General features: G+C 38.4%; 1 protein-coding gene across 15 annotated transcripts in view; it reads left to right on the top strand.

Annotated features, from left to right (window-relative positions):
• magi2a (membrane associated guanylate kinase, WW and PDZ domain containing 2a) overlaps nucleotides 1-25,589 on the top strand; it is a 682,885-nt gene that overhangs the window by 605,249 nt on the left and 52,047 nt on the right. For all 15 annotated transcript variants that reach the window (XM_043713779.1, XM_043713778.1, XM_043713782.1 and 12 more), the window contains 2 exons: nucleotides 3,975-4,167; nucleotides 12,082-12,327. In XM_043713779.1, coding sequence (XP_043569714.1) covers nucleotides 3,975-4,167; nucleotides 12,082-12,327 — 439 coding nt within the window. The remainder of the gene's footprint in view (nucleotides 1-3,974; nucleotides 4,168-12,081; nucleotides 12,328-25,589) is intronic.

Here is a 25,589-nt window from a genome sequence, read left to right on the forward strand (position 1 = left end):
GACACACCTCTGAAGTTTGTGGGTCTTGAACCTGGCCCTCTTGCTGAGGGGTTGGAATAACTACGACTACACCACAAGAGCTGCAATTACATGTTAATAGATTTATTTTCATATGTACTGAAATTCTGTGAAAAGTGTTGTTTTGCATGCTATACAGGCAGATCATATCATATAAAATGCATCAGGATGGCAAAACAGATTGCAGAATACAGTGGTACAACTGCAGAGAAGGTGCAGAGAGAGAGATCAGAATTAATATTTGCGAGATCGGTTCAATATGTATCACAATGAGAAGAGATAATAACTATTAAATCAAAAGAATCAAGAAGACTGCCCAACAGGAACCTCTCAGGGTTATTTAGGTCAGAGACCTTACCAGTGACCGCCCACAGCTAGGAAATGAATGGAAAGGAAAAGGGGTACAAGGGGTCTTTGATTATGTTGGTTGCTTTCTCAAGGAAATACAGATAGAGTCAATAGATGGAAGGCTGGTTTGTGTGATAGCCTTGGCTGTGTTCATGACTCTGTGTAGTATATTTGAATGGATATTTCTAACCTCCTTGGATTATTATACACGTGTAGAGCATGTAGGATATGAACCTAGGCCTTCTGGCTCAGAGGTAAGGATAATACCACTGTGCCACAAAAGCCTCATCCAATATATTTGAATAGAATTAACAAATTAATTCACACAATACTTGCTTTTCCCCTTTAACTCCTAGGTTTTTCACATCCCAGTAACAGAATTAGTTCCAAACAAAATTTCCCACTGCCCACCCTAACCTACATGAAACACTTTATCACTTATTTTGCAGACACCCTATTACTCTATCCACATCGCACCTTAACATCACACTTGCCTTGCATTTCTGACCTTTCATAGACATTGTCAAAGTGGCTATTTATGCTTCTGGACATGTAAGTCACAGAATGTAGCAATTATTGCTGGGAGATAAGGTGTGAGATTTGCCTGACCTAGACAATCCTGCATTATAAGGGATCTATTAGATTTAAGGTATGCTCCACATTTCTGCAAAAACTGCAATTGAATCTTCTGCCAGAATACAGAGCTATTTCTTAATAGAAAATGTAGGAGTGGATTGGCAATCTGACCACGATTGCCACTTATCTGAAAATCGCAGCCCATAGTTTTGTTAATAATTCACAGGAATATTGCTAACGTGATAAAATAATATACAATTACAAAAATCTTTTAGTTTTTTGCATTAATACAGCAAAGACTTCTATGTATTTTTTTAATGGGTGATGCCAGTAAGATTGTTAAATGGTTCAAAAAAATTGTTGGAGTAAAATGCAAACCTCCATCACTACTAAAATGTTTAAGTGATACCTTGACAGTGTTGTGTAATGGAGTTTCAAATACCATAAGCAATAAATTGCAGCAAAGTAACTTTTCCTTTATCTGCACTGAATTATGTTTATAAATAATACTTTTATTCTTACCAGTTGTTTTTCTGGTGTCAATCCAGAAGTATAGAAAAAGTCAAACTAGGATTTGAATCCTAGTTTGACTTATCCAGCAGTGCATAATTACATGTCATGCCATAAAAAGCTGTTCTTTCAACACAGTGATAAAATCTAACAGCATGGAAGTAAAATGAAAACTTCAATCTTTAATAATTTACCAGCTTGAATGCAAGCAAGTTTGTCTCATTTGAACATATTTTCCTTTCAAGATTTTCACAAATTGAAAAGGTAGATCGCAGACCAGTTTGCTGACCTCTGCCAGTACCACTTTTATTCTGGTCATTAGAGGTATATTGGAACATGTAGGGATGTCTATCCTTCCAGTTGGTTGTTTCTCTTGGACATTACTGGCATTTAGTTAGAATCTTGGCTGAGAACAACATAGAAGAGATTAACCTCTGGGGAATTGCAGATGCAGTTATTTCCCTCTTACGGACACAGTCTATTGACATTCAGGTGCACTGCTTTCCTACAAACATTTTATTTCTTTTGAATAATCACATTGTCTGAGACAAACACAATTTTAAATAAAGCCTACACTCACTACTTCTCTTACAGAAAAGTAGCTCAGAGATTTCTGAATACTACACCAGTAGTGTAGTTTTCCAACAATTAGAAACCCTCCAACTGAATATTTTTTAACCTTCAAGATATGGTAACTATAGAATATTTGATGATTGTGTATACACAGAATTTCTTGGCTATGTCTTTCAGCCAGATCAAAAAGGACACAAATGAAAGGAATGAGCATGTTAGTATGATTTACTTGATAGACTCAAATTATTCAACTGCCTTTAATGAGAAACACTGTTATAACAGTCTCAGTTTTTGTTGCTATTTTCAACAGTTGTCTTTCAAAGAGAAATAATAAAAACTGCTCACATAAATACTTTTACTGGAAAATATTCATTGCTAAGCAACAGCTTCAGTGGCAACTGGTTTCAGGGTTAAATAGCATATTCATGAGCTCATCACGTCTGATCCATGACAGACAAAGGCTATCTTCAGCATGTAATTTGTCTGTGAGAGAGAAGATGCAAGATTCAGTTTTAATTTGTAGCACTGCAGAGGAAATGTAAGCTATTTAATTCCTTTCAGCTGCATATTGTTTAAAGCAACCATCTTGCAGTACATGTTTGAAAATTGCAAGTTCAATTTCATGTCAACTATGCTTTTTTCAAATACATTTTGTTAGGATAACTATAATTGAGCAGAATTTGTGATGTTCATTAAAACAGCCATGTGTTTACGAAGTAGCATGACTTGAGGAAAGAAACATATAATCACTCAAATTTGAAATTTCTCCTGACCACTAGCCTTTCCATTTGAAAGATTTGAGATTCATTTTTTACATTCTTATTTTATCTTTAATATTGTTACTCTCTTGAGAATCACCCTGCAGAAGTGGCTGAATGAATAATAGCATATACTAATAAGTTAGCATTCACACGATTACATTCGGTAATTCTTGAAATTCAATATCATCATCATTTACTATAAAGCAAAAAATGGCACAGAAATAAGCATGGTGTAAAAGAGATATTATAGGAATAGTCTAGAAATATAAGGATATATCATTGATTGATAGAGCAAGAGATAATGTGCTTTGTTGCCCTTTATATGATAAATATTACATTGTCGTTCACATGCATAGAACATGAATGTGCTGATACTGACATTAACTCTATCATATCTATATTGTCGCTCTATTAGTGATTAGCTAAAAATAACTGTCAGTAAACTATTGTTGCTAATTCATTCAAGCAAAAAGAATCAAAGCAGGTACATGTTTGCAGTGAAATTCAAGAAGATGATTTTTTTTATTTTGTAATAATGCAGTTGAAGACTCCTTTTGTGCTTTATCACAATTATTCATTTAAGTTTGTATCCTACAATGAATAATGTTTTATAAAAGGCAAAAATCAACAATGATGCAGATTTTTTTATTATTTCTGTATTATTTGAAACCTATTATAATCGTTCTTCCTGAATGGAAAATGAGTATGTATAAATTTAAATTTAACATTGTCAATCTGGTGCAAATCTGAAAGCTAAATATCTCACAAACTTCACTGTTATTCATGAATGTAAAATGATGTTTGAGGGAAAATTACATCACAAATTGTGTAATTACTATCAGCTGTATATATGCATCTATTTTCAGAAACTAATAGAGCAACAATTAAAAGCCACCTTGTGATAAATAAAGCATTGGTTAATGATGCATTACAATAGATAATGTATGTTAGTGGCTTAATTATCAGTCTGAATTGAGACCAATGATCTACAATGCACTTATCATCTGAAAGAATGTCAAGAAACTGAGTATATCAAATATTGTACACTTAGTAAGTTGCTAAGGTTTTAAATGTTCATTGAGATTGTCAAAAGTGAAACATTTTAATCATGTTTCTAACTTGAATAAATGCAATACCAATGAATTTATTTATCTTACTAATTGCCGTTTTCTGTTTTGTTTATTGGAGATTCTTATCGGAGCAATCATTACAATGGGTGCTGCAGACACGGATGGTCGTCTTCGCCCTGGGGATGAATTAGTTTACGTGGATGGAATATTAATTACTGGAAAAACTCATCGTTATGTGATAGATCTGATGCATAATGCAGCACGAAATGGTCATGTCAGTCTGACTGTACGGAGGAAGATTTTGTGTATAGGTATGTACTGGATAAAAGTTTTAAAAGCTGATATCCTGTGGATAGTACATGAGATTTCCACATCACAACTTTGTGAAATATGGAAGTTTTGAATAATCTTCAAATATAGACTCCATCATGAACATATTTTACAACTTTATTGAATCTTACAGCACAGAGGCTGATTGGTCCATTGCATCAGTGCTAACTCTTAGGAAGGGTTTACACCATTTGTATCACTTCCTTTTACCCATAGGCTTGTATTTCTTTATCAATATGTATCCATTTCCTTTTTGAAAGTTACTGTTGAATCTTCTTTGATCATCCTTTTAGACAACATTTTCAGGATGAGTGTATGTTACTGAATAAGAAAAACATTATTTACCCTTGGTGCTTTTGCCTAAATTATGGTGCAAGTTGCTACATTGAACAGTGTAGCAACATGAATAGAATATTTTTATATTGTGTTGTGGCAGTGATAAACATGAACTATTGATATTCAATTTATATTGTTTGATTTTAACATCTGAGATTTTCATAGAGTAAAGGTGGTTTTACAAAGGACAGATACTGACCTAAAATAAGGTCACTTGACCAGGTTGTGCAAAGTTAAAGATAACAAAGTTAGAGCTGAAATTAACATTATTAGAAAAGAAGGCTGAAACACAGATTTGTATCCCCCATTTTAATCACAACTTTTTGGAAGTTGCATATTGAGATTACAGGTTTCTGCAGGGTATTTAGCTTAGAAAAACTATGAGCATACTCAGGAATAAGCAAACGGATCATTATTAATTTCAGCTTCTGGGCAACAGATTTGTAAGCAAAAACTAGAAGACACTGTCTGCCTGTCTTAGTTTCAACCTTGTAAATCAGTGCCCAGTGAGAAAGCAACTTGGAAAAAACAACATCCACTGGAAATTGAAGTTGTGTGCAAACATCATCACGCCTGAGGAAACAGGAATAGAAAGCTAAATCATCCAGATACAGATTCTAATCTGGCAACTCAAGGACAAAAATATTCTAACTATAACTGCCTTTACTTTCCTGCCTCTATCATCATCCCCTCTGCACTACACAGTAGCGCACACACACACCTTTCTACCGACTCATGCAGACCCTTTCTCACACACAAACTCTCTCTCATACGCTCACACCCACACATGCACCCTCTCACAGACTTATACCTCTTTACATTCACACACATTCACATACTCTCTCACACACACTCATAGACCCCCACCCACCAAACACATATGTTTATGGGGTGAATTTGTACTTGCAGAATTACATTTTATTTTGCTCAAAAACTGCATGAATCCATGTAAGATTCTGTGAATCCCTATTTTAGAAATAGAATCAGTCTGAACATTGGGGCACAGGCAGCCTTACATAGGGCACCTCACACTTTCAATGCATTATCTGGGCCGATATGACACCTATTGTTAAAGTTCACTTGAGAGTGTAACTTGAAAAGAAAGTTCTGGGATTTATATGTGAAACAACTGAAACCAACATAGTTAAAAATCACACAACACCAGGTTATAGTCCAACAGGTTTAATTGGAAGCACACTAGCTTTCGGAGCGACGCTCCTTCATCAGGTGACTATCACTTGATGAAGGAGCGTTGCTTCGAAAGCTAGTGTGCTTCCAATTAAATATGTTGGACTATAACCTGGTGTTGTGATTTTTAACTTTGTACACCCCAGTCCAACACCGACATCTCCAAATCGAAACCAACATAGCAAAAAAATGAGAGACTTAACAAACAATCCAGGTCTTTTTCAATATATAACTTCAGTTGCATTACACTGTAAACTTTTGCTATCCATTCTGTGTCTTACGATCTTATACTCCACAACCACCTGCTGAAGGAGCAGCGGTCAGAAAGCTAGTGCTTCTAAATAATCCTGTTGGACCATAACCTGGTGTTGTGATTTTTAACTCTCTAAGCTTATTTACCTGTGTTATGCATATATAAGTGTTAGATTTCACACGTTTTTCTCATGTTTAAAACTCTGCTGTCTCTAATTCAAGAAAACTTTCGAGTTTGTCCAAGTTCATTATTGATCTGATCAATTTCTTGGTACTCCTTTGCTGAATTCTAAAATTCTCCAATCCTCAGGCTTACAACAATTTTTGAAATGTTTTAAGCCGCCTCATGTGATCTAGTGTTATCTTTAATTAGCTTATTAGCCATCGTTCTCTTGCATTTCCTTCTGGGTATTTTTCGCTTTAAAAGAATGTCTTGTCTTGAAATCCAAGCATTAGTTCTTTAAATAGTAGCCATTACCTATCTACCATCAAACCTTTGATGTATTTTTCCAATTTACACACCCACCTTCCTCTTCTTTTTTAGAATTTACACCCTTGATTCAGATTGAACAACAATGTTTTCAAACTCCATTTTCTTATTTTTTAGCTGTTCATAATCTGCATGCATAATTTTCCAGATGAAGGGACAGGCTAAACTATCATACAATGGTCAGTATTCCTTGAAGCTTCTTTTACAAGAATATTAATTAGCCCTTTCTTATTACTTAATACTGAAAATAGCCCGTAGCCTAATTTGTCCCTCAATATATTGCTCCATGAATACTCCAAGTTTGGTCTCAAAAAAAGCTCTGTGAACCAGAATGTTGTTTCTATCGCTATTCCAATTATTTACAGAAATAAAAATAATCTGTTTCTATTTACACTTTCCCTGGACAAATATTCTCCTAAGCTACACAGATACGGAACCTTGCAGTGATCAGGAATGTTCAATGCAGGGCCTACTGCTGTTCCTATTTCTTAACTTGTCAATAATGTTAAACTGGGAGAAAGGTCAAACAACAGAGAACAGCTAAACAGATTACACACAAGCAGCATTTCTCTTTCAGATGTGTGACCATATGTTAATCTTAGAGGACTATAAAATGTACCAAGGCTTCTGCAGAGCAAACAGAAGTTGGAGGAATATTTCCTGGGACTCATTTTTCATTTCCATGCTTGTCTCAGTATTGCCTCCTTTAACTGATATCATCAGACTTTTTTTCATTTTGTTACTCCTGCCGTCCACCCTCTCTCATATTTCTCCTTTATGTTCTTTCCCTTCCATTCACCTCTTTTTGCCTGGCTTTATATTTACATAGTAGATGTTTTATTGACAGCATCTTTTGTTCCATATCAAGTTCATTGGCCTGAAATATTAGTTCTATTTTTCTCCACAGATATTGCCCAGTTGGATAACTATGTCCAGTGTATTTGGTTTTTTTTTAATTTCAGATTTCTCACATCCACAAAATAATTTCTTCTGTTAATAAGATAAATACCTATATTCTGCAATTAGACTCTAAAGCTGAAGCTCTTGATTTGATTCAATGGTTAATTTGATTTCATTTTGATGCAACCAATTTGACTGATCATCAGTATTGAGCTATAAGTTGATTTAGTGATGATTGTCAGTCTGAGTTAGGAAATAAAACCAATCACTGTCCAAGAGGGTAGGAAAAATTTCTGGTTGTAACAGGTTGCTCCTTTTTTTGAGATATTTTAGGTGTTGGAGGTAATTTCCTCGAATTCCAGAAGCAGCAATTACTGTTTTATATGTTGTTGCATTGTTTGGGAACTTTGGAGGACAAAAAGGTCAAAACAACAGCACTTTTAAAAAAGAGAGGAACAGACAATGACAGCACATGGAGAGAGAGAGAAACCCACACTGCTAACTGACACAGCAGTGAACCTGCGCAGTCACTGCCTTTGCTGTGAATGCATGTATCACTGGACATTGGAGTGCATCTAGGAAAACTAAGAAACAGTGAAATTCACAATTGATCTTGGAGGAATAGGGCCCCTCAAAGATCAGCAAAGCAACCTTTATGTGGAGCCACAGGAAATGGGGATATACAAAACAAGTATTCTGCAAGTACTGTGGAGAAGGACATGGAAGACATAGAATGTAGGGAAATAGATGATGACATCTTGAAAAATGTCCATATTAGAGAGGAAGAAGTGCTGGTTATGTTGAAATGCATAAAAGTGGATAAATCCCCAGGACCTGATCAAGTATGCCCTAGAACTCTGGAATGCTAGGGGAGCGATTGCTGGGCTCCTCAATTAGATATTCGTATCATTGATAGTCACAGGTGAGATGCCGGAAGACTGGAGGTTGGCTAATGTGGTGTCACTATTTAAGAAAGGTGGTAAGAACAAGCCAAGGAACAATAGACCAGTGAGCCTGATGTCGGTGGTGGGCAAGTTGTTGGAGGGAATCCTGAGGGACAGGCTTTACATGTATTTGGAAAGGCAAGGACTGATTAGGGATAGTCAACATGGCTTTGTGCATGGGAAATCATGTCTCACAAACTTGATTGAATTTTTTGAAGTAGTAACAAAAAGAATTGATGAGGGCAGAGTGGTAGACGTGATCTATATACACTTCAGTAAGGCATTCAACAAGGTTCTCCATGGAAGACTGGTGAGAAAGGTTAGAACTCATGGAATACATTTGGATACAGAACTGTCTTGAAGGTAGAAGACAGAGGGTAGTGGTGGAGGGTTGTTTTTCAGATTGGAGGCCTGTGACCAGTGGAGTGCCACAAGGATCAGTGTTGGGTCCATTACTTTTAGTCATTTATATAAATGTTTTGAATGTGAGCATAAGAGGGAAAGTTAGTTTGCAGATGACACCAAAATTGGAGGTGTAGTGGACAGCGAAGGTTACCTCCAATTTCAATGGGATTTTGATCAGATGAGCCAATGAGTTAAGGAGTGGCAGATGGAGTTTAATTTAGATAAATGCAAGGTCCTTCATTTTGGGAAAGGAAATCTTAGCAGGACTTGTATACTTAACGGTAAGGTCCTAGGGAGTGTTGCTGAACAAAGAGACCTTGGAGTGCAGGTTCATAGCTCCTTGCAAGTGGAGTCGCAGGTAGATAGGATAGTGAAGAAGGTGTTTGGTATGCTTTCCTTTATTGGTCAGAGTATTCAGTACAGGAGTTGGGAGGTCATGTTGTAGCTGTATAGTACATTGGTGAGGCCACTTTTGGAATATTGCGTGCAATTCTAGTCCCCCTCTTATCGGAAAGATGTTGTGAAACTTGTAAATCTTTTCTGAACCCTTTCAAGGATTTGGAGGATTGAGCTTGGGGCTGTTTTCCCTGGAACGTCAGATGCTGAGGGGTGACCTTATAGTGGTTTATAAAATCATGAGGGGCATGGATAGGATAAAGATTGGGTAAAGTCTTTTCCCTGGGATGGGGGAGTCCAGAACTAGAGGGCCTAGGTTTAGGGTGAGAGGGGAAGAATATAAAAGAGACTTAAGGGGCAACTGTTTCACTCAGAAGGTGGTGCATGTATGGAATGAGTTGCCAGAGGAAATGGTGGAGGCTTCTAAATTGAAATATTTAAAAGGCATCTGGATGGGTATATGAATAGGAAGGGTTTGGATGGATATGGGCCAGGGGCTAGCAAGTGGGACTAGATTAGGTTGGGATATCTGGTCGGCATGGACGAGTTAAACCAAAGGGTCCGTTTCCGTGCTGTACACCTCTATGATTCTAAGCTTTAGAAAACTGAATTTCCAGCCTGATGACCCATTGATTTTAACAACCGTACTATAAATGGAGATGATAGGAAGGGAAAGTTAATATTGAGGAGAACCAAATAATTTGTTTTCTAATTTTCTTATTTCTTAGCTGTCCATAATCTGCATGCACCATTTTCCAGATGAAGGGACAGGCTAAAGCTGGGTAATCCTTCTGATTTACCTTCCTCAAAGAGTTTAACCAAACTAAAAAGTCACCATGCAAGAACTGTGGATGCAAAGCTGTGTTCTACCGCAAACCCAATACTTCATTCCTCATCTTACTTTGTCACTGCCAACTTTTCAATACACTTGTCAATGCTGCATTTGGTTTCTAATTCATCACTTTCTTGATCTATGATCTATAATTTATAGAGAGAGCACTGACATTTCTCTACCACTCCTCTCATAAAGAGCAGTGGACAAAAATGTGATATGTAGACAAGAGACACTATCCACTTATTCCTGAAAAGACAAATATCGAGTTAACATATCTTATTTTGGATCAGGAATTTTTAAAATACTATCCTGTTTAATCAAATAATTTCATTCTTAACAGGAGCAACGAAAATAAAGCATATGATCTGTCATGTCTCGAGTTATTGGGTTTCATTATTTCTATCCTGGTATCTATTGTCAGAAAATGACCTGGCTTATTTTATTCACAACAATGAAGTGACTATGGATATCAGTCAGCCAATGAGGTAGAGGTGGAGAAAAAAAATAATTTTAAACCAAAACAAACAAACACAAAACTAAGTTTATTTGCAGGCTGTACTAAAAAGTCTACAAACATTAACAAACAGAACCCATTCCCAACCAAACTGCAGCAATATCTTGCAGTGGAATGACAGTGATTCCTCTGACAAAATGCATTGAGTAGAGGAGAACTAAAGATTACAAATTTATTATTTCTCCTTCAAATGTAATATAGCACAGTTTCATCCAGTGACAAAAATGTAATGATACAGGTAACTATTTGTATGAAAATGTGAAATATTTCAATCTTAGTCTGTAGCAGATATGTGTAAATCTACAGAGGTTACATTTTTGTGGCCACTACTATTGTAGTGCTTGAGAATTGAATGTAGTGAGTGCAAGATAAGTTCAGATTATGTACATAAAATCATTCTCTGGGACAGGAATAGTGGTATCATGGGTGGGGTTTCATAATACTGAAAACAGAAAATGCTGGAGATCACAGCAGGTCAGGCAGCATTCATGGAGAGAAAGCAAGCTACCATTTCAAGTCTAGATGACTCTTCAGAGCTGAAGTGAAGTGTGGAGGGGGCAGCATTTGCGCAATAGTGGGAGCAGGGGAGAGTTGGAGTGCTAGGGGAGAAAGGATGTTGATCATTCAGATTAAGTGATCGGAATGTGAGAATGGCAGAAGAATGGCATATCTAACACAGTCCCACTGGAGTGGGGGGAGGAGAGAGAGAGGGTGACAGAGAATGTAACAAGTGAAGCTAAAAGAAAGGGAAGGAATGGGTTCACTGTTTGAAAGTGTTGAACCCAGTATTGAGCACAGAAGATTGTACACTGCCTAGTTTGAAGATGTGATATTGCTCCTTCAGTTTGCGCTGTGATTCGCTGGAGCACTGCAGCTTGCCAAGGGCAGACAAGTGGGCAAGACGCTGTATTAAAATGACCAGCTACAAGAAGGTCGGGGTCATGATTGCTTTGCATAACACATCCGATGTGTGCGCAGTCATCCAGTCTGCGTTTGGTTTCTCCAATGTAGGCCATATTGGGTGCAGCAAATATAATGCGCAAGATTGGAGGAGGCATAGGTGAAATGCTGCTTCACCTGGAAAGACTGTTTAGGCCCTTGGAAGGTGAGCAGGGAGGAGGTGAATGGGAAGGTATTGCACCTTCAGTGGTTACATGCGAAGGTGCTATGGGAAGGGGGAGTGATGTTGGTGGTTGAGGAATGGAATAGTGTGTCCCGGAGGGAATGTTCCCTGAAAAGTGCAGAAGGGAGAGTAAGGGGAAGATAGTTTGGTGGTGGCATTCTGCTGGAGTTGTCTGAAATAGCAGAGAATGATCCTTTGAATGCGGAGGCTGGTGGGATGAAAAGTGAGAACAAAGGGGACCTGATCACATTCCTGTGAGTGATGTGAAAGGGCAAGGGCGAAAGCATGGATGATAGGTCAGGTGCGGCTGAGGGCCCTGTCAACAACAGTGAGCGGGAAACCACAATTATAGAAGACACTCTAGTTAAATCCAAAGGAGAGCCAAAGCATCTTTCTGCTCATTCTCCTACTGGTATCATTATGGAATTGACTCTACTGTTCTATCTGTATACAGTCTGCACATTTAGGTTTGTGAATGAACACAAAAGTACCATACATATTTTGTTTTCCAGGTGGGCCAACTTCTGAGAATGGACGAAGTCCAGGATCTGTATCTACACAACACAGTTCTCCCAGAAGTGATTTTGCTGTTTGCCCAAATAACACACAAGCACCTCCCAGTGGTTCCTCACCTGCAGAGAGTTTGGTCAGTCATGGTGTACAGGCCAATGACATTATTATATATCGTAAAGAAAGTGAAGGCTTTGGCTTTGTGATCATTAGTTCATTAAATAGACCAGAAACATGTGCATCAATGGGTAAGTAAAAGTAAGGAAAATGTATAGTCTTCCTTTCATTCAATGTTAGAAAACAAATCTGCTCTTTCTTCTTGCATTCGACCTTATGTTTCTTTCTCTTGCACCCAGACAATAAAAGTTTCAGATTACAAATCTAAGGCTTTTCTCACCAATGGAATCTTCTTGTCCAGGAATTATAGCAATAGAATAAAGTTGACTTAACAACAATTTGTGTTTAAAGGGCCTTTAATTATATTAAATCATCCCAAGGCACTTGACAAGAGTTTTAGAAAGCAAATTTTAACATCAGGCTACAGAACATTTGGTGAAAGACATATGTTTTAAAGGAGAAAACAGAGATTTAGAAAGGTAGTTGCAGACCTTAGGGCTTATGCAGTTCAAGGTTTGGCCATGAATGGTAGAACAAATCAAAATCCAAAGTGTTTAACAGGCTAAAATTAGATGATAGCAGAGGATTGTGGGGCTAGCAAAGATTTAGAAATAGTGGGTTAAGATGATCAGATTTGAAAACAAGGATGAGAATTTTAAAATCAAAAGAATTGTTTCATTGGTAGCCAATATAATTCAGTAAGCATGAAAGTAATGGGTAAAGAGGACTTAACACAAATAGGGACAGAGGTGGCAGAGTTTTAGATGATCTTAAGTTTACAGAAGGTCATGTTATAATTTAACAGCAAGGATATTTTGGGAATAATTTGTCCTCCAATTTTCCTTCAAAAAGGAACTGTATAGTTCACCAATCTCTCTACTGTCTGTTAGCAGTCTAGTCCTGCCTTACTGGCTTCCACGCATTGCATCCTTGTGTAAGAGAATACTCATTAGTAAGAGGCAGCTCATTATTTTGTCCTAGGATACAATTAACTGACAAGAATGCAATTTTATTTAATATAATGGGAAATCCTTTTACTTTTTTGTTTGTAAAAAGGAAAGGATATGAAAAATAATCTTAAAAGTGCAAGCAGTACTGAAATAAAACAAGTTGCTAATTTGAGTTCAACCCGGAATTGAGGGTATTTGTGAAAGTCTGTTCCCAACCAGTAAACCGTCCTAATGAAGAGAGAGTACTTCAGTGTCTCAACCAAGACTAGCAGTGGTTCCTCATTGATTTTTTTCTATCTTTAGAAGGAATTCAGCAACAAAGCTCTCAACCATTTTCCTAATGCTGACAGATTGCAATATTATCCCCTGTGGTGAATAAGTGAACCATTCCTACAAGAAGATCTACTGACATGCTATGCCATGTTAACCAGTCTTTCACCATCCTTAAACATTCACTGTAGCTTGTATGTAACTACTGTGAATTTCATCATTTAATTATACCTAGGTTGGCTTTTTTTTCTGCTGCCCTCCACTTTTCACTCCTCTCAGAGACTTCGTAATTTTTCACTTCTGATCAACTAGGTGAAATAATGACATTTTCCTTTCGGCATGTTACCTTTTTTGAGTTCCTTTGCACTTGCAATTTGAGGGATCTCATCACCTGTGTAATGGTTTGTGGATAGAATTTTAAGCGTGTTTCCAAACCTGCATTTCAATGGCCTTTATTTTTTCCAAAGATCTTGGCTTATTGTCTAGGCATCTGAAAAAGTGGATAGAATGTAGCATCTTACGAGATTTCTCCTTTATAAGAGGCTTTAGTTTTTCCAGTTGTTAAAACATTCTCGATCTTCACGAAATTACTTGTGGCTTGTGGCTATCTTGATCCTTCTTCTGACTTGGGCATCACATCTCCCATATTTCATTCAAATTTGTCCTCAGTTGACAAACCTATCTACTTGTTCCAATGTAACATCATTCATTTCTGGTGTTTTACTCCATCCACAATATTAGTACAACATCTTCTGATTCTGCTTGTAGTTCTGAGCATACTCCAAGTTTGTCATTTTCGGGTGTCCAATTTCAACCCCTTGAAGTATATCTGACTCTCTGAATGTTCATTTTTTGTACAGTTTGAAAAATTTCAGCAGAGGTATGTAACAATGTGGTAATCTTTCCTTCACTTAAAATATAACCAATTGCTCATCTTCTCATCCAACACTCACTATCTGATCAGTCATGGTGTACAGGCAAACAGATTCTGAATATATGTCGTATCTTTGCTGTCACATTTCAACAGCAGATCTATTAGTTTTTGGTGATAAACAAACATTTTTCTATAATCTATGAAGCATGTAATATTTATATCTTGTAGATATTTGTTGAAGATTGTTCTAAAGTTAAATGTTCGCTCCACTGTTCATTCCTTCTCCAGGTCTAAATCCATACTCTATTTCACCAATTTCTACTTCAAATGTATTATTATTTACTAATGCTATGATTTCCAAGATCGCCTAAATTAGTTGACTCAGTTAAAATTGATTGTATTTGGTTGCTTTAAGTTTATTAACTAACTTAATAATGAACGTCTCAAGTCACTTAGAATGTAGTTTACAAGTTTAGTTTGTAGCTAACGTATCAGTTAATTGATTATGTTCCTTTTGTGGTGCTGAAAGACCAGATTCTTTATTCACTTACTTGGGAAAATTCGTGTGGAAACATCCCTTTACAAATATGCAGAAAAGTAAGTGACATGTTCTAAAAGCAATGCAGACCTATTTTACATACCCATGGCTAAGATCCAGACAAATTGGAGAGTACTCCAATAACAATAAAACAAAAACTGAAAATTCTTGAAATACTTAGCTGTGTCCATGAAAGTGAAAAAGCCTGGAGGGAACTTGCTCAGATGTGCAACTGTTGGCCCTGTTGGGCAACCCTGGAGTTGCTTGGGTTTAGATACATTGAGGGTCTTCTTGCCTGATACAAGTTGATCCTCCTCAATCTCTAAGAATCGGAGAAGGACAGGCAGAATGGAGATGGAGGGTCTGGCCACCTCTGCAGTGTCTGAGTGGAAAGCGCACAGGAGAATGTGTGTGGGTAGGCGTGTGTATGGTTGGTTCCACCTCCAGCTTTCAAAGATCCCCACTATTTGTTGCCATGCCTTCGGTCATGAAGATCATGAGGTGAGATGAGGGAATCCAGCTGTTCCTGCCTCTCCAGCAGTCCCTGAGGATGCTGGTCCTGGCTCTCCAAGGCAGCTACCAGTCTGTCCATTGAGGCAGACAAACAGTTGCAGGACTTGGTGCAATGCTGCAGCTTCTGGGCAGTGATGGTCAATGCATCCCATATGCCCTTCTACCATTGCAGCTCCATCTTGTACATTTGGATGAAGTTCCTGATTGCCAACAGCAGAAGATCATCTTCTGCCCAAAACTAAGCAGCCTGCTGTCTGGCAAAGTTTCAAATACCAACTGCTAAGGCTGTTCCTCCCACAGCCAATGCACAGCTGTCACTGTAAGGCGCTCACGAGATTGTGTACCTACACCCTCTATGCCTATGACTCCCACTGAAGTATCAGTATCTGGGTTGGTGGGGGTTGCCGAAGCTTGATTTACTAATGTTACCTCTGAGCCTTTGTACTCATCCTCAGAATCAAGGATGGGGCTTCTGAAGGAACCAGGCATTTCTTAGAGGTTAAGGGCAGGACAGAAGAACCAGCAAGATGACAGAAGATGTTGCACCTACTAATTGTGAACGACAGTGGAGTTCATGCAAGAGTTTCAGTTGAACAAAGAATAGTGTTTATTTGTTTGGCAGGACATGGATTTTTCAGCATCTCCACAGGATACTGTTCTCCTGCCAAGATTCTTTCTTCAAAGGTGGTGAGGAAATGAATGTCAAGTTGCCTTCCCTGTCCAGGCTCTCTCTGCCCTGTTATGGGGGAGATGATTTCTTCTAATGAGCCAAAGGAACTAATGAATGAGATTACAGTGGGTGGCATGACTCTTATTGTTGATGCATCTGGGGGAAAGGTGGTGAGGTGTACTGAAAGACTGAGGGAGCAGCACAGAGGGAATGCTGAGTTATTAGAGTTGAAGGGAATGAGAGCTAGTGCAGGCAATAATGAGTGGCAAAGTATGAGCCTTGGTGAGAAATGGGTGCTGTAGCAGCTACAGAGTGAGTGTGAGATAGAAGAGAGAAGATTGTAGTACTCACTGTGGTGGAGTGAAGAAAGTCCTTGAGTTTAATTTTGCATTGCTCCAACATTCTTCTGCACCCCGGAGGTAGCACTGACCAAACAGTGACCTCAGACCAGTCTGGCAGGGTCTGGTGGCACAGCCTCCTCTGTGACTTTGGGAGTGATATCAAGCTGAACCTGAGTCTTTAAAAAATTAAGCTTTTCAGGTTTCTCAGGTAGTTAGAGATTCTGATATTTATCAAGTTACAGCATGACTGAAACAGAAACAGAGATCAGGAGAAGCAAATCTGGCAACAACTGTTGAGAGAAAAACAGAGTTAACATTGAGTTCAGTTATCCTCCTTCATTGCATTCAATACATTTTCTGTAAACAGCTGTTGCCAGACCTACTGTGTTTCTCTCCAACTGTGTTTTGGTTTTGTATTTTCAGCATTTGTAGTTCTTTGATCAAGAACTTCTACTGAGGGAAGGAGACACTGAGCTCCAGGGGTCAGCTCATTTCCTGGTCTAAATATGTGAAAACAGAAAAACTAATTTGAGGAAGAGTTGCTAAGCAATCAGCACAAAAGCCCCAATAGTCTTTTCAAAAATCTGTCTCCTATTAATTAAGAGCCATAAACCCCATCTCCTACCTCCCTAAAAGTTTTACTTCTCTTTTCTCCAAATCACTTAACTTTCTATAAAACAATAGATGAACCACAGCAGAGATTAAACTGTTGACTTCATTTCCAAGGAACACATGGTAAAAACTGTTTACAATCTAGTAAGGGTCCAAACACTTCCATATTTTTCAGTTTTTCACATTGTTGGAAATATATATTTATATTTACAGACTATGATCAATTAATGGAGGGTGCTCCTATTTAATAACATGATAGTCATTGTTAAAGTGTTTTCTTCTATGGACTCTAGGAATTTCCTGTTTTCACAAGATATTGCTCCTTTGCATATTGATACAATATATATGATGTATAGCAAATACGTTCGAGACTTAGAACACACAATGAGCTAATTTACCGTCATTCTTTTTCTTTTAATATGTATGCATTAGGATATGCAATTTTGGTTTGTTGCACAGTGAGCACACCTTGAGAATGATTTCCATTATTTATAATAAAATTGTATATAGATTCATTTTTACTATTCTATTTCAGTTATGGGACAAGTATGAAGTTCCTGATTTGAGAGATTAGGGATTTGCTGTTTGTATTTTGGAATGCCTTAAACCTTACAAATCTTGAACCAATGTTGCCTTCTGAATTGGCATAGCAGTTCCATCAATCTTTAACTATTATTTTGCATCCTTTATCCTAACAAAGGAATACTGTTTGGCATTTTCAAGGAACTTGTTATTCACTCAAAAATGATCAGTAGAGGAAGACTAAGTCAATTGCTTGTGCCATCCATGTCCATTCCAAACTTTTCAGCTGAAATATCAGTAGTGGTTTAGACCTACATTAGAAAATGTAGAAGTTTAAAAACTCAGATTTATCTTTGCTTCCAGGTATTTAATAAAAATTAAAATCTAGTCTTAACAGTACCTTTGTAAGTGGTGGTTAAACTTAACATTTGAAAACATATTACAGATGTTTATGCATTTATTCATTATTCATCAGCAATAGAAGGCAGCTAGTAAAAAAAAGTCACTTATTAAACAATTTTTTAAACTTGTTACCAAATCAAAATTAGTTTTATGGCTTGTGTAGACCTGCTAGTTAAAGAATTCCAGGAAGTGCAAAATGTATCTAATCTAAAGGAATTTAGAAGCTAGTTTAGGCCATTTGATATTTTGAGCCTGCTCCACCATTCAATAAGATCAACTCCATTTTCACATTTAGCCACCATAACCATTAACTTCCTTCACTATCAACAATTTATTTCATTCTGCTATGAATATAGTCAATGACCTAGACTCCAATATTTTAGAAGGGAGGAGAATTTCATTCACAAACAATATTGGAAGGAAAACGTTCTCATCTGTTTTAAAAAGTGTGATTCCTTATTCTTAAATTATGTTCCCTGCGTCTAGTCTCCCCATGGAATTAAACATTCTCCTGCTATCCACCTAATCATGTTCCCTTCTCTCTTTCTCATTCGGACTCCGGTCTCTTAAACTCCAATAAGTTTAGCCGTACCATTCAACCTTCCTTATTATAAATTCTTCATCTCAGCAATGTGTCAAGGGAACCTTCTCTAAGTGGCTTCTAACCCAATAAGGAGACCAAATTATACACAGTACTCAAGATGTAGTCTTGACAATGCCATGTGCAGCTGCAGTAAAACTTCCTTACTTTTATATATCATTCCCCTTGTAATAAACACCAACATTAGTTTGTCTTTTTACTCACTTGCTGTACTGCATAGTAGTATTTTTAAGATTCAAGTATGAGGGCACCCAGCTCCCTCTGTACCAAGTTCTGCCTGATAATCATGATAAATTAAAATGTTCGTTAGAGAGATTCCAGGCATATGTTTTTCTGGTCAGAGTTTTATTGTAACACTCATGCCACTAATTATAACCTCACTGATTATGTATCTCCATCTACATTTATATATACCAGTCAACTTCTCACCCAATCAATCTTCAATTAACATAGAATTCAGGAAGTGGTGATTATATCATCTGGTATCCCTGCTAGATCCTACTAGACAAGAACTCTGCAGTCTCTCTACATTTACTCACAGTACACTCCATTTGTAAAATTTTTGCCCACTCACCTAACCCATCTATATCCCTTTGCAGACTCACTTCCTCTTAAGAAGTTCCTTTCATGCCAATCTTGGTGTCATCAATAAGTTTAGCTACTGTAGATCCAGTCTCTAATTAAATCATTGATACAGACTGGAAATAATTGAGGTCTCAGAATTTATCCCTATTGCATTCTACTTGTTACAGTTTACCATCCCAAAAGGCCTGATTTATCCCTACTCTCTACTTCCTGTTCACTCATCAATCCTTCAGCTGTGCTGATGTGGCACATCCTACACCATGAACTCTTATGTTGTATAGTAACCTTTGATTTGACACATTACCAATTATAAGAATTTGGTTAAGGAGGAATCTATTTCATAAGCATTTTAAAAGTAGTTAACTAAAGAAAATGAAAGATTCCAGACAGAGGAGTCATCAGGTTATGATGGCTAAGAAAAAAAAGTTAATGTTTCAAATGAGTAGATCCCACAATGAAATTTCCCTAAAATTATACATGACAACTTTTTTTAAAAAACTATCACCATTATTAACACTGTCTGTTAGATTAAGCCAGCTAGGTTTACAAGACAAATTGTTCTACATCCTGGATATCAGTTTGGTACATGAAAATAAGTATGATCTTACTTACATTTGATAATAAATAACTTAAACTTATATGAAAAAAGTTGCTCTCTTCATCAGTGGTATTATTTTATTAGCTTGGGTATGCACTTCAGTGCCATACAAAGCCACAGACCAAGAATTAGCTTTTCGATTAGCTGGCGTGGATACATTGCCAGCCTCCTGTGCAATTCCTATGATTCATATTGTCAGAGTATCCTTTGTAAACTATTTTTAATTAACTTGTACAGATCATCATGGGGAGACCATAATGATAATATCACTGGACCTGTAGTCCAGAGGTCCAGGCTAATACTCAGTGGATTTGGGTTCAAATCTCATGGGAAAATTAAATTCAGTTAATAAACCTGGAATAAAAAAACCTGTCATTAGTGATGGTTAGCATCACAAGTATCATTGATTGTCATAAATGAAAACCATCTGATTTATTAGCATATTTTAGAGAAGGAAATCTACCATCCTTATCTGGTCTGGCCTATATTTAACTTCAGAACTAGAATAATGTGATGAATGTCTTCTATAACCAGCTCACAAGCTTCTTCGATCAAGGAGGAATAATTAGGGGTTAGCAACAAATGTTGACCCAAACCATGATGCCCATATTCTTCAAAGAATTTTTAAAGTGACAACTCCAGTCTGACTTGAATCCTGATCCTCTGGCCCAGAGGCACCACTATACTCTTGATGTCAATGGCAGAGGATACTTTTGAGCTATCGCTTTTGGGTTCTGTACTACTTTATGTCTGACAGGGCACTATAATTGGATCAATTTATTTTTATTCAACCTGTTTGGACACGTTATAGCACATGACCACAGCAGGTGGGACATGAAGCCTGACTTTCTTATCCAGTCACTGTCATCATGTCACAAGAACCTCATGGTTTGAGGATTGATCAAAAATCTCATTTAGATCAAAATGAGATTTCACTTATACAGCATGAGGCATCTTCCAATGTCGAAGTCCGGCAGGGTGGGATCTTTGCTCCAGCCATATCTAATCCAATCCCCCTCCACCAAATTTCCTATTACCCTTTTTTGCTGGGGTCTCAGTCAGCCATGCTGGACATATTCAAAATCTAGGAGACATCTTCACTTTTTAGGGGCATTGTAATAGTTCCAGTGGCTGTGACTGTCTTCTGGTGCTTTTGGAACTACACAGAGTTGCCCGCAATTGAGATTTGCCAATGGCTCTCTAGTGCTGCTATTTAAAGCTATCCTTAATGTATCATCACTGTGGGGCAATTGGATTTCACATCAGCGAAGTCCCATAAAATCTAGCCCTTGATGTTGAAAAGAGTCAGTAACAGTTTAAACTGAGTTTGGAATGTTGGAGGGTGTCAAGCAAACTGGCTTGAACTGAGAATTGGGAGAAATGTAAATGAGATAAAACACAATAATTTGGGGGATGCCAAGTCAAATTGAGTGGAAAGGACAAGCAATTTGTCAGCATGAACCCAAAGGGTTAACAGGGATAGAATGTGCTATTTTCCTTTAATTCCTATCAATTTTCAGGCAATTTTGCAGTGATAAAAAGTTGCAATGAAGCCTACTTCATTTTTCACTAAACTGTTGAAAACATTCTTCCTCTGAAAAGCACTATTTTCCATTAACACTGACCAAAAGCATGCAGAAGCACACTTAAATGGGGGTGGGCAGTGTTCCTCTATTTATTCCATCTTCTGCCTCAAACTGACCTGACATAAAACTATCAGAATATTTAAGTGGAGATGTAAGAAGCATAATGGTATCCCTGAGGCAAATACTGCAGATCAGAAAGGAAAGTGACTGATGAGAAAAATGGAATGACCTAGATCTTCCAGTCAGTTTTGAAGCTGAATGTATTGAGGCTACCTGCAAATATTTTTGCAAACCTTTCACTTTTACCATTTTCTGGTCATATCTTCCAATCCCACCTGAAGTTTCAAGGTCAGCACAGACATCCATCAAGATGATAGTACGACACAAGAAAAGATGAACAAAGAATATTATCCACCCTTTTCACCATAGTAGCTGGGTTATCAGGTAGGTTTTTAAAAGATCTAATCTTTCAGCGAGAGAATAATGAGTTTGTGAGATGGATAGGTGGGTGAAGTGGTTGAGTGGTTAGTCATGTAGCTAAGGGACTAATCAGGTAAGGGCTAATCCTGTGTTGGGGATAGTCAATTGATTGGGTGTGTTGTTGGATAACTGGGTTGTGGGGGTAGTCTGGTCAGCTCTGATGAGTGATTTATTTGGAGAGGGGTTGTGGTTAGTTGTGATGCTCAGTTGAATTATGCTGACTAATAGCATGTTACGACATGGGGTAAACCCTCCTGCTAGTTTAAATCGGCACCACAAACGATTTATCCAGTGCAGTAATCTGTGAAAATTCAAATTTCAAAACCAGGTAGCAATCGGATCTTCTCTTTCGATCTTCCTCTGTAGATTTGCTGTCCAGGTCGGTGTTGATGTTTTTTCTGAAAACTGCTTCTCTAGTCAGGAACGTCTTAGAGCTCAGACTAACAGCCTATATCTGTTGGTCTTTTGGCAGTTCTGTCTCAACTGTTCAGGTTTTCCTGGTCTTATACCCCCAAAGCATCGGATTGTCAATCTTTTAAGACTGTCAATATACTAAATTCAAAGTTGATTGAAGTTTGGTTTTGGGGGGGGGGGTATAATTTAAATTGATTGACCTAATTCAAATTTGTTTTTGTCTCCTGGCAACCAGCTACACTAGCAGCTGGACCAAAAGATTACATTATATCTTGTTCAGAGCACTTGGTGCTGTCAGGTAGTTCTGCTAGCTTTTAACTTTCTTAAAGGTGCAGCACACCCACATTTTCATAACAAATGGAGGTAGAATGGGTTAAACTGTAACAGTTTCAGGGTAAAAGTATACAGGCAAGTGCCATGTATCTGGCCCAAGTCTTCACACTGAGCTCAACGTCTGAGAGTCCTGGACTGCAACAATCAGCCCATTGGAACTTTAAGCTTTGAGCAAGTGCAGCTCATGTCTATACACTGGGAGCGCCGTACGTCCTGAAATGCATTTTCAAGCTTGTATCCTATCTCAAATGACCTGGAAATCAAAGGATTTGGGCCATTGTTTGCTAGAGCTGAAGATTTATAATGACTTTGTTGGCATAGCCATGCTAACTTTTCGATGTTCCATAGTTTATGTCAACACCTCAGCTGACTAATGTAGTCAACTGTGCAGAAAAGTGTTGTTTTGGACTTGGTTCATGTATTCACCAAATAAGTTTGTGTACTGCTTTGTTCTGAAGAGGAGCACGATATTAAAAAAGCTCCATTGGAGTCAATAAAAGTGGAGTACTACAGAAGCTGTTTCTTTCCCAGACAGTTTTTTAAAAATAATTACTTAGGTTTCTCTGCATGTAACAAGCAAAGAATGGCTGAGCTTTGGCTGAAGAGTTAGGTCAGCTGGTGACTGGAGAGTTTCACCCTGTTTACACCATGACAACAATACTGAAGCATTCAAAGTAACTAGTTCCTTAGATTTCTTAGCAACTGGATTCTTGTTCTTTTGGTATAAAGTTGTCTGTTTCAAGCAGGCATTTCATACAGTTCCTAATGAAATAGGTGAAACAAGAAAGTGACAGGATTCCCACAAGTATAGGAATAATTAACAGAAGGCACGTGACATTCAGAATCCCATTGTAAACAAAAGTTTATGAACAGTAATGCTTCCATTCCAAAACCAGGCAACAACAGCAAACCTTGTTTTAACAGCCACTTTTTGAACCGGCACTTTTAAAAAACTAAAACAAATTGTGTACCTCAAAATACCACGAAGTTTATAGTACTTTTCTGTCCAGTTATTCTAGTTTTTAAATTATTTACCTCCGTGTCAATGTCTGTTGTTGAAGAACTTTCAACCCATGTGATTATCTACCATATGAGATTTGCTGGCAACATATTTGTCAGTTTATTTATTGGCGATTAAGACCGCTCCTTATGATTATTAGGTTATGCTTCCAATAGGATTCTCCAACGATGAGAAATGAAAAGATTATGGTGGTGTCATATAGGGGCCTGAATGATTTGGGCTACAGCAAGAAATGTGACAGAATCACACTACAGGTCATTGAGGCCTATCTTGCCAGCAGGTGCACATGGGGGCAACTTCTGATCAATTTCTAGACAGAGACAAGATTCTCACTAGGAACACGTGATTCCTATGAAAGGGGTTTATCACATCTTGCCTTATTAGTATGCAATTTCCCAGCCTGTCACTCACTGCAAGAAAACCATATATCAAGAATTCTCAACATGAAGTGAGTGCCTGGTGATTTTAGCTTACCGCTTACATGTTGGATCTACATGTTGGACATCAGGCATATGAAATTGGCATATGACTTATATCAACTTCTAACAACCCTCATTGTACATCTCCAATCCACTTATGAAATGTATGTTTTGTACATTAATTCTGCATCTCAAAGCAAAATGGCAACTATTATTGTCATGGTGCAGCAAAGACACTTTGGATTCAGTGGCCCACACCCAGCTAATGTCCTGGACGAGGCTGCATCTCTGCCCTGATGGTTTGCTATCATTGTGTGTTCACTCACTGAGTCCATCTGGATACTCACAGCATCCCCACTTTGCCTTTTCTTCCTCAGCTAGAGTTACCAGGCTCTCAATTCTGCTGTATTGTAGTGTCATTTAGTGAGGCACAGACCCAGGAAACTTGTCATGGTTTCCAGTTGTTTCTAGTCAAGTCAAGGGAGATTGTCATTGCTCGGGGGTCCCAGCACAGTAAAACAAGGGGAATCTCTGATACCAGTCCTTGGGCTTGGACATGGTCAGTTAGCCATTGGGGTGATCAGAGTCACGATGGATTCATAATGGGTGAGGAGCCGAATGTGAGGCAGCCCACTCTTTCTGCCTTGTTGTGGACAGTTTTCTCCTGGAATGAGAAAGTGGCAGGTATTAAGGGAGGTGAAAGTGGGTGGCACAGTTGTTACTTTTCATGCAGGTAGTGAGGTGTCCAGATAGAGTGAGTGGGCAGTGCAGAGGGCATGCAGAGTTAGTGTTGTCCAGGATTGGTGTGGGTGACAGTGAATGAGAGAAGATGTTGCAGACAATAGTGAGAGGTAATGCATGAGCCTTGGTGGGAGGTGGGTACAGTAGCAGAGATAGAATGAATGTGAGGATTGGAGAGAAGATGGTAGCACTTAACACTGTAGAGTGCAAAAGGTCAGAGACCTTCTCCCTATATTGCTATGCATTCCTCCAGATGGTTAAGACTACACGAATTAGAGTGGCATAGTATGGTGTCAAGTCCCAGTCCCTCGTGCTCCCACGAGGAGGTTGAACAGTTCATGCCTCGTGCTCCCATGAGGAGGTTGAACAGTTCATCCACTTTACCAACACCTTCCACCTCGACCTCAAATTCACCTGGACCATCTCAGACTCCTCCCTCCCCTTCCTAGACCTTTCCATTTCTATCTCAGGTGACCAAATCGACACGGACATTTACTATAAACCGACCGACTCCCACAGCTATCTAGACTACACCTCCTCCCACCCTGCCCCCTGTAAAAACGCCATCCCATATTCCCAATTCCTTCGTCTCTGCCGCATCTGCTCCCAGGAGGACTAGTTACAAAACCATACAACCCAGATGGCCTCCTTCTTCAAGGACCGCAATTTCCCGCCAGACGTAGTCGACATTGCCCTCCACCGCATCTCTTCCACTTCCCGCTCCTCCGCCCTTGAGCCCCGCCCCTCCAACCGCCACCAGGACAGAACCCCACTGGTCTTCACCTACCACCCCACAAACCTCCATGTACAGCGTATCATCCGCCGTCATTTCCGCCACCTCCAAACGGACCCCACCACCAGTGATATATTTCCCTCCCCTCCCCTATCAGCATTCCGAAAAGACCACTCCCTCCGTGACTCCC

The sequence above is a fragment of the Chiloscyllium plagiosum genome, chromosome 23, assembly GCF_004010195.1.
Source record: "Chiloscyllium plagiosum isolate BGI_BamShark_2017 chromosome 23, ASM401019v2, whole genome shotgun sequence".
NCBI classification, from domain to species: Eukaryota; Metazoa; Chordata; class Chondrichthyes; order Orectolobiformes; family Hemiscylliidae; genus Chiloscyllium; species Chiloscyllium plagiosum.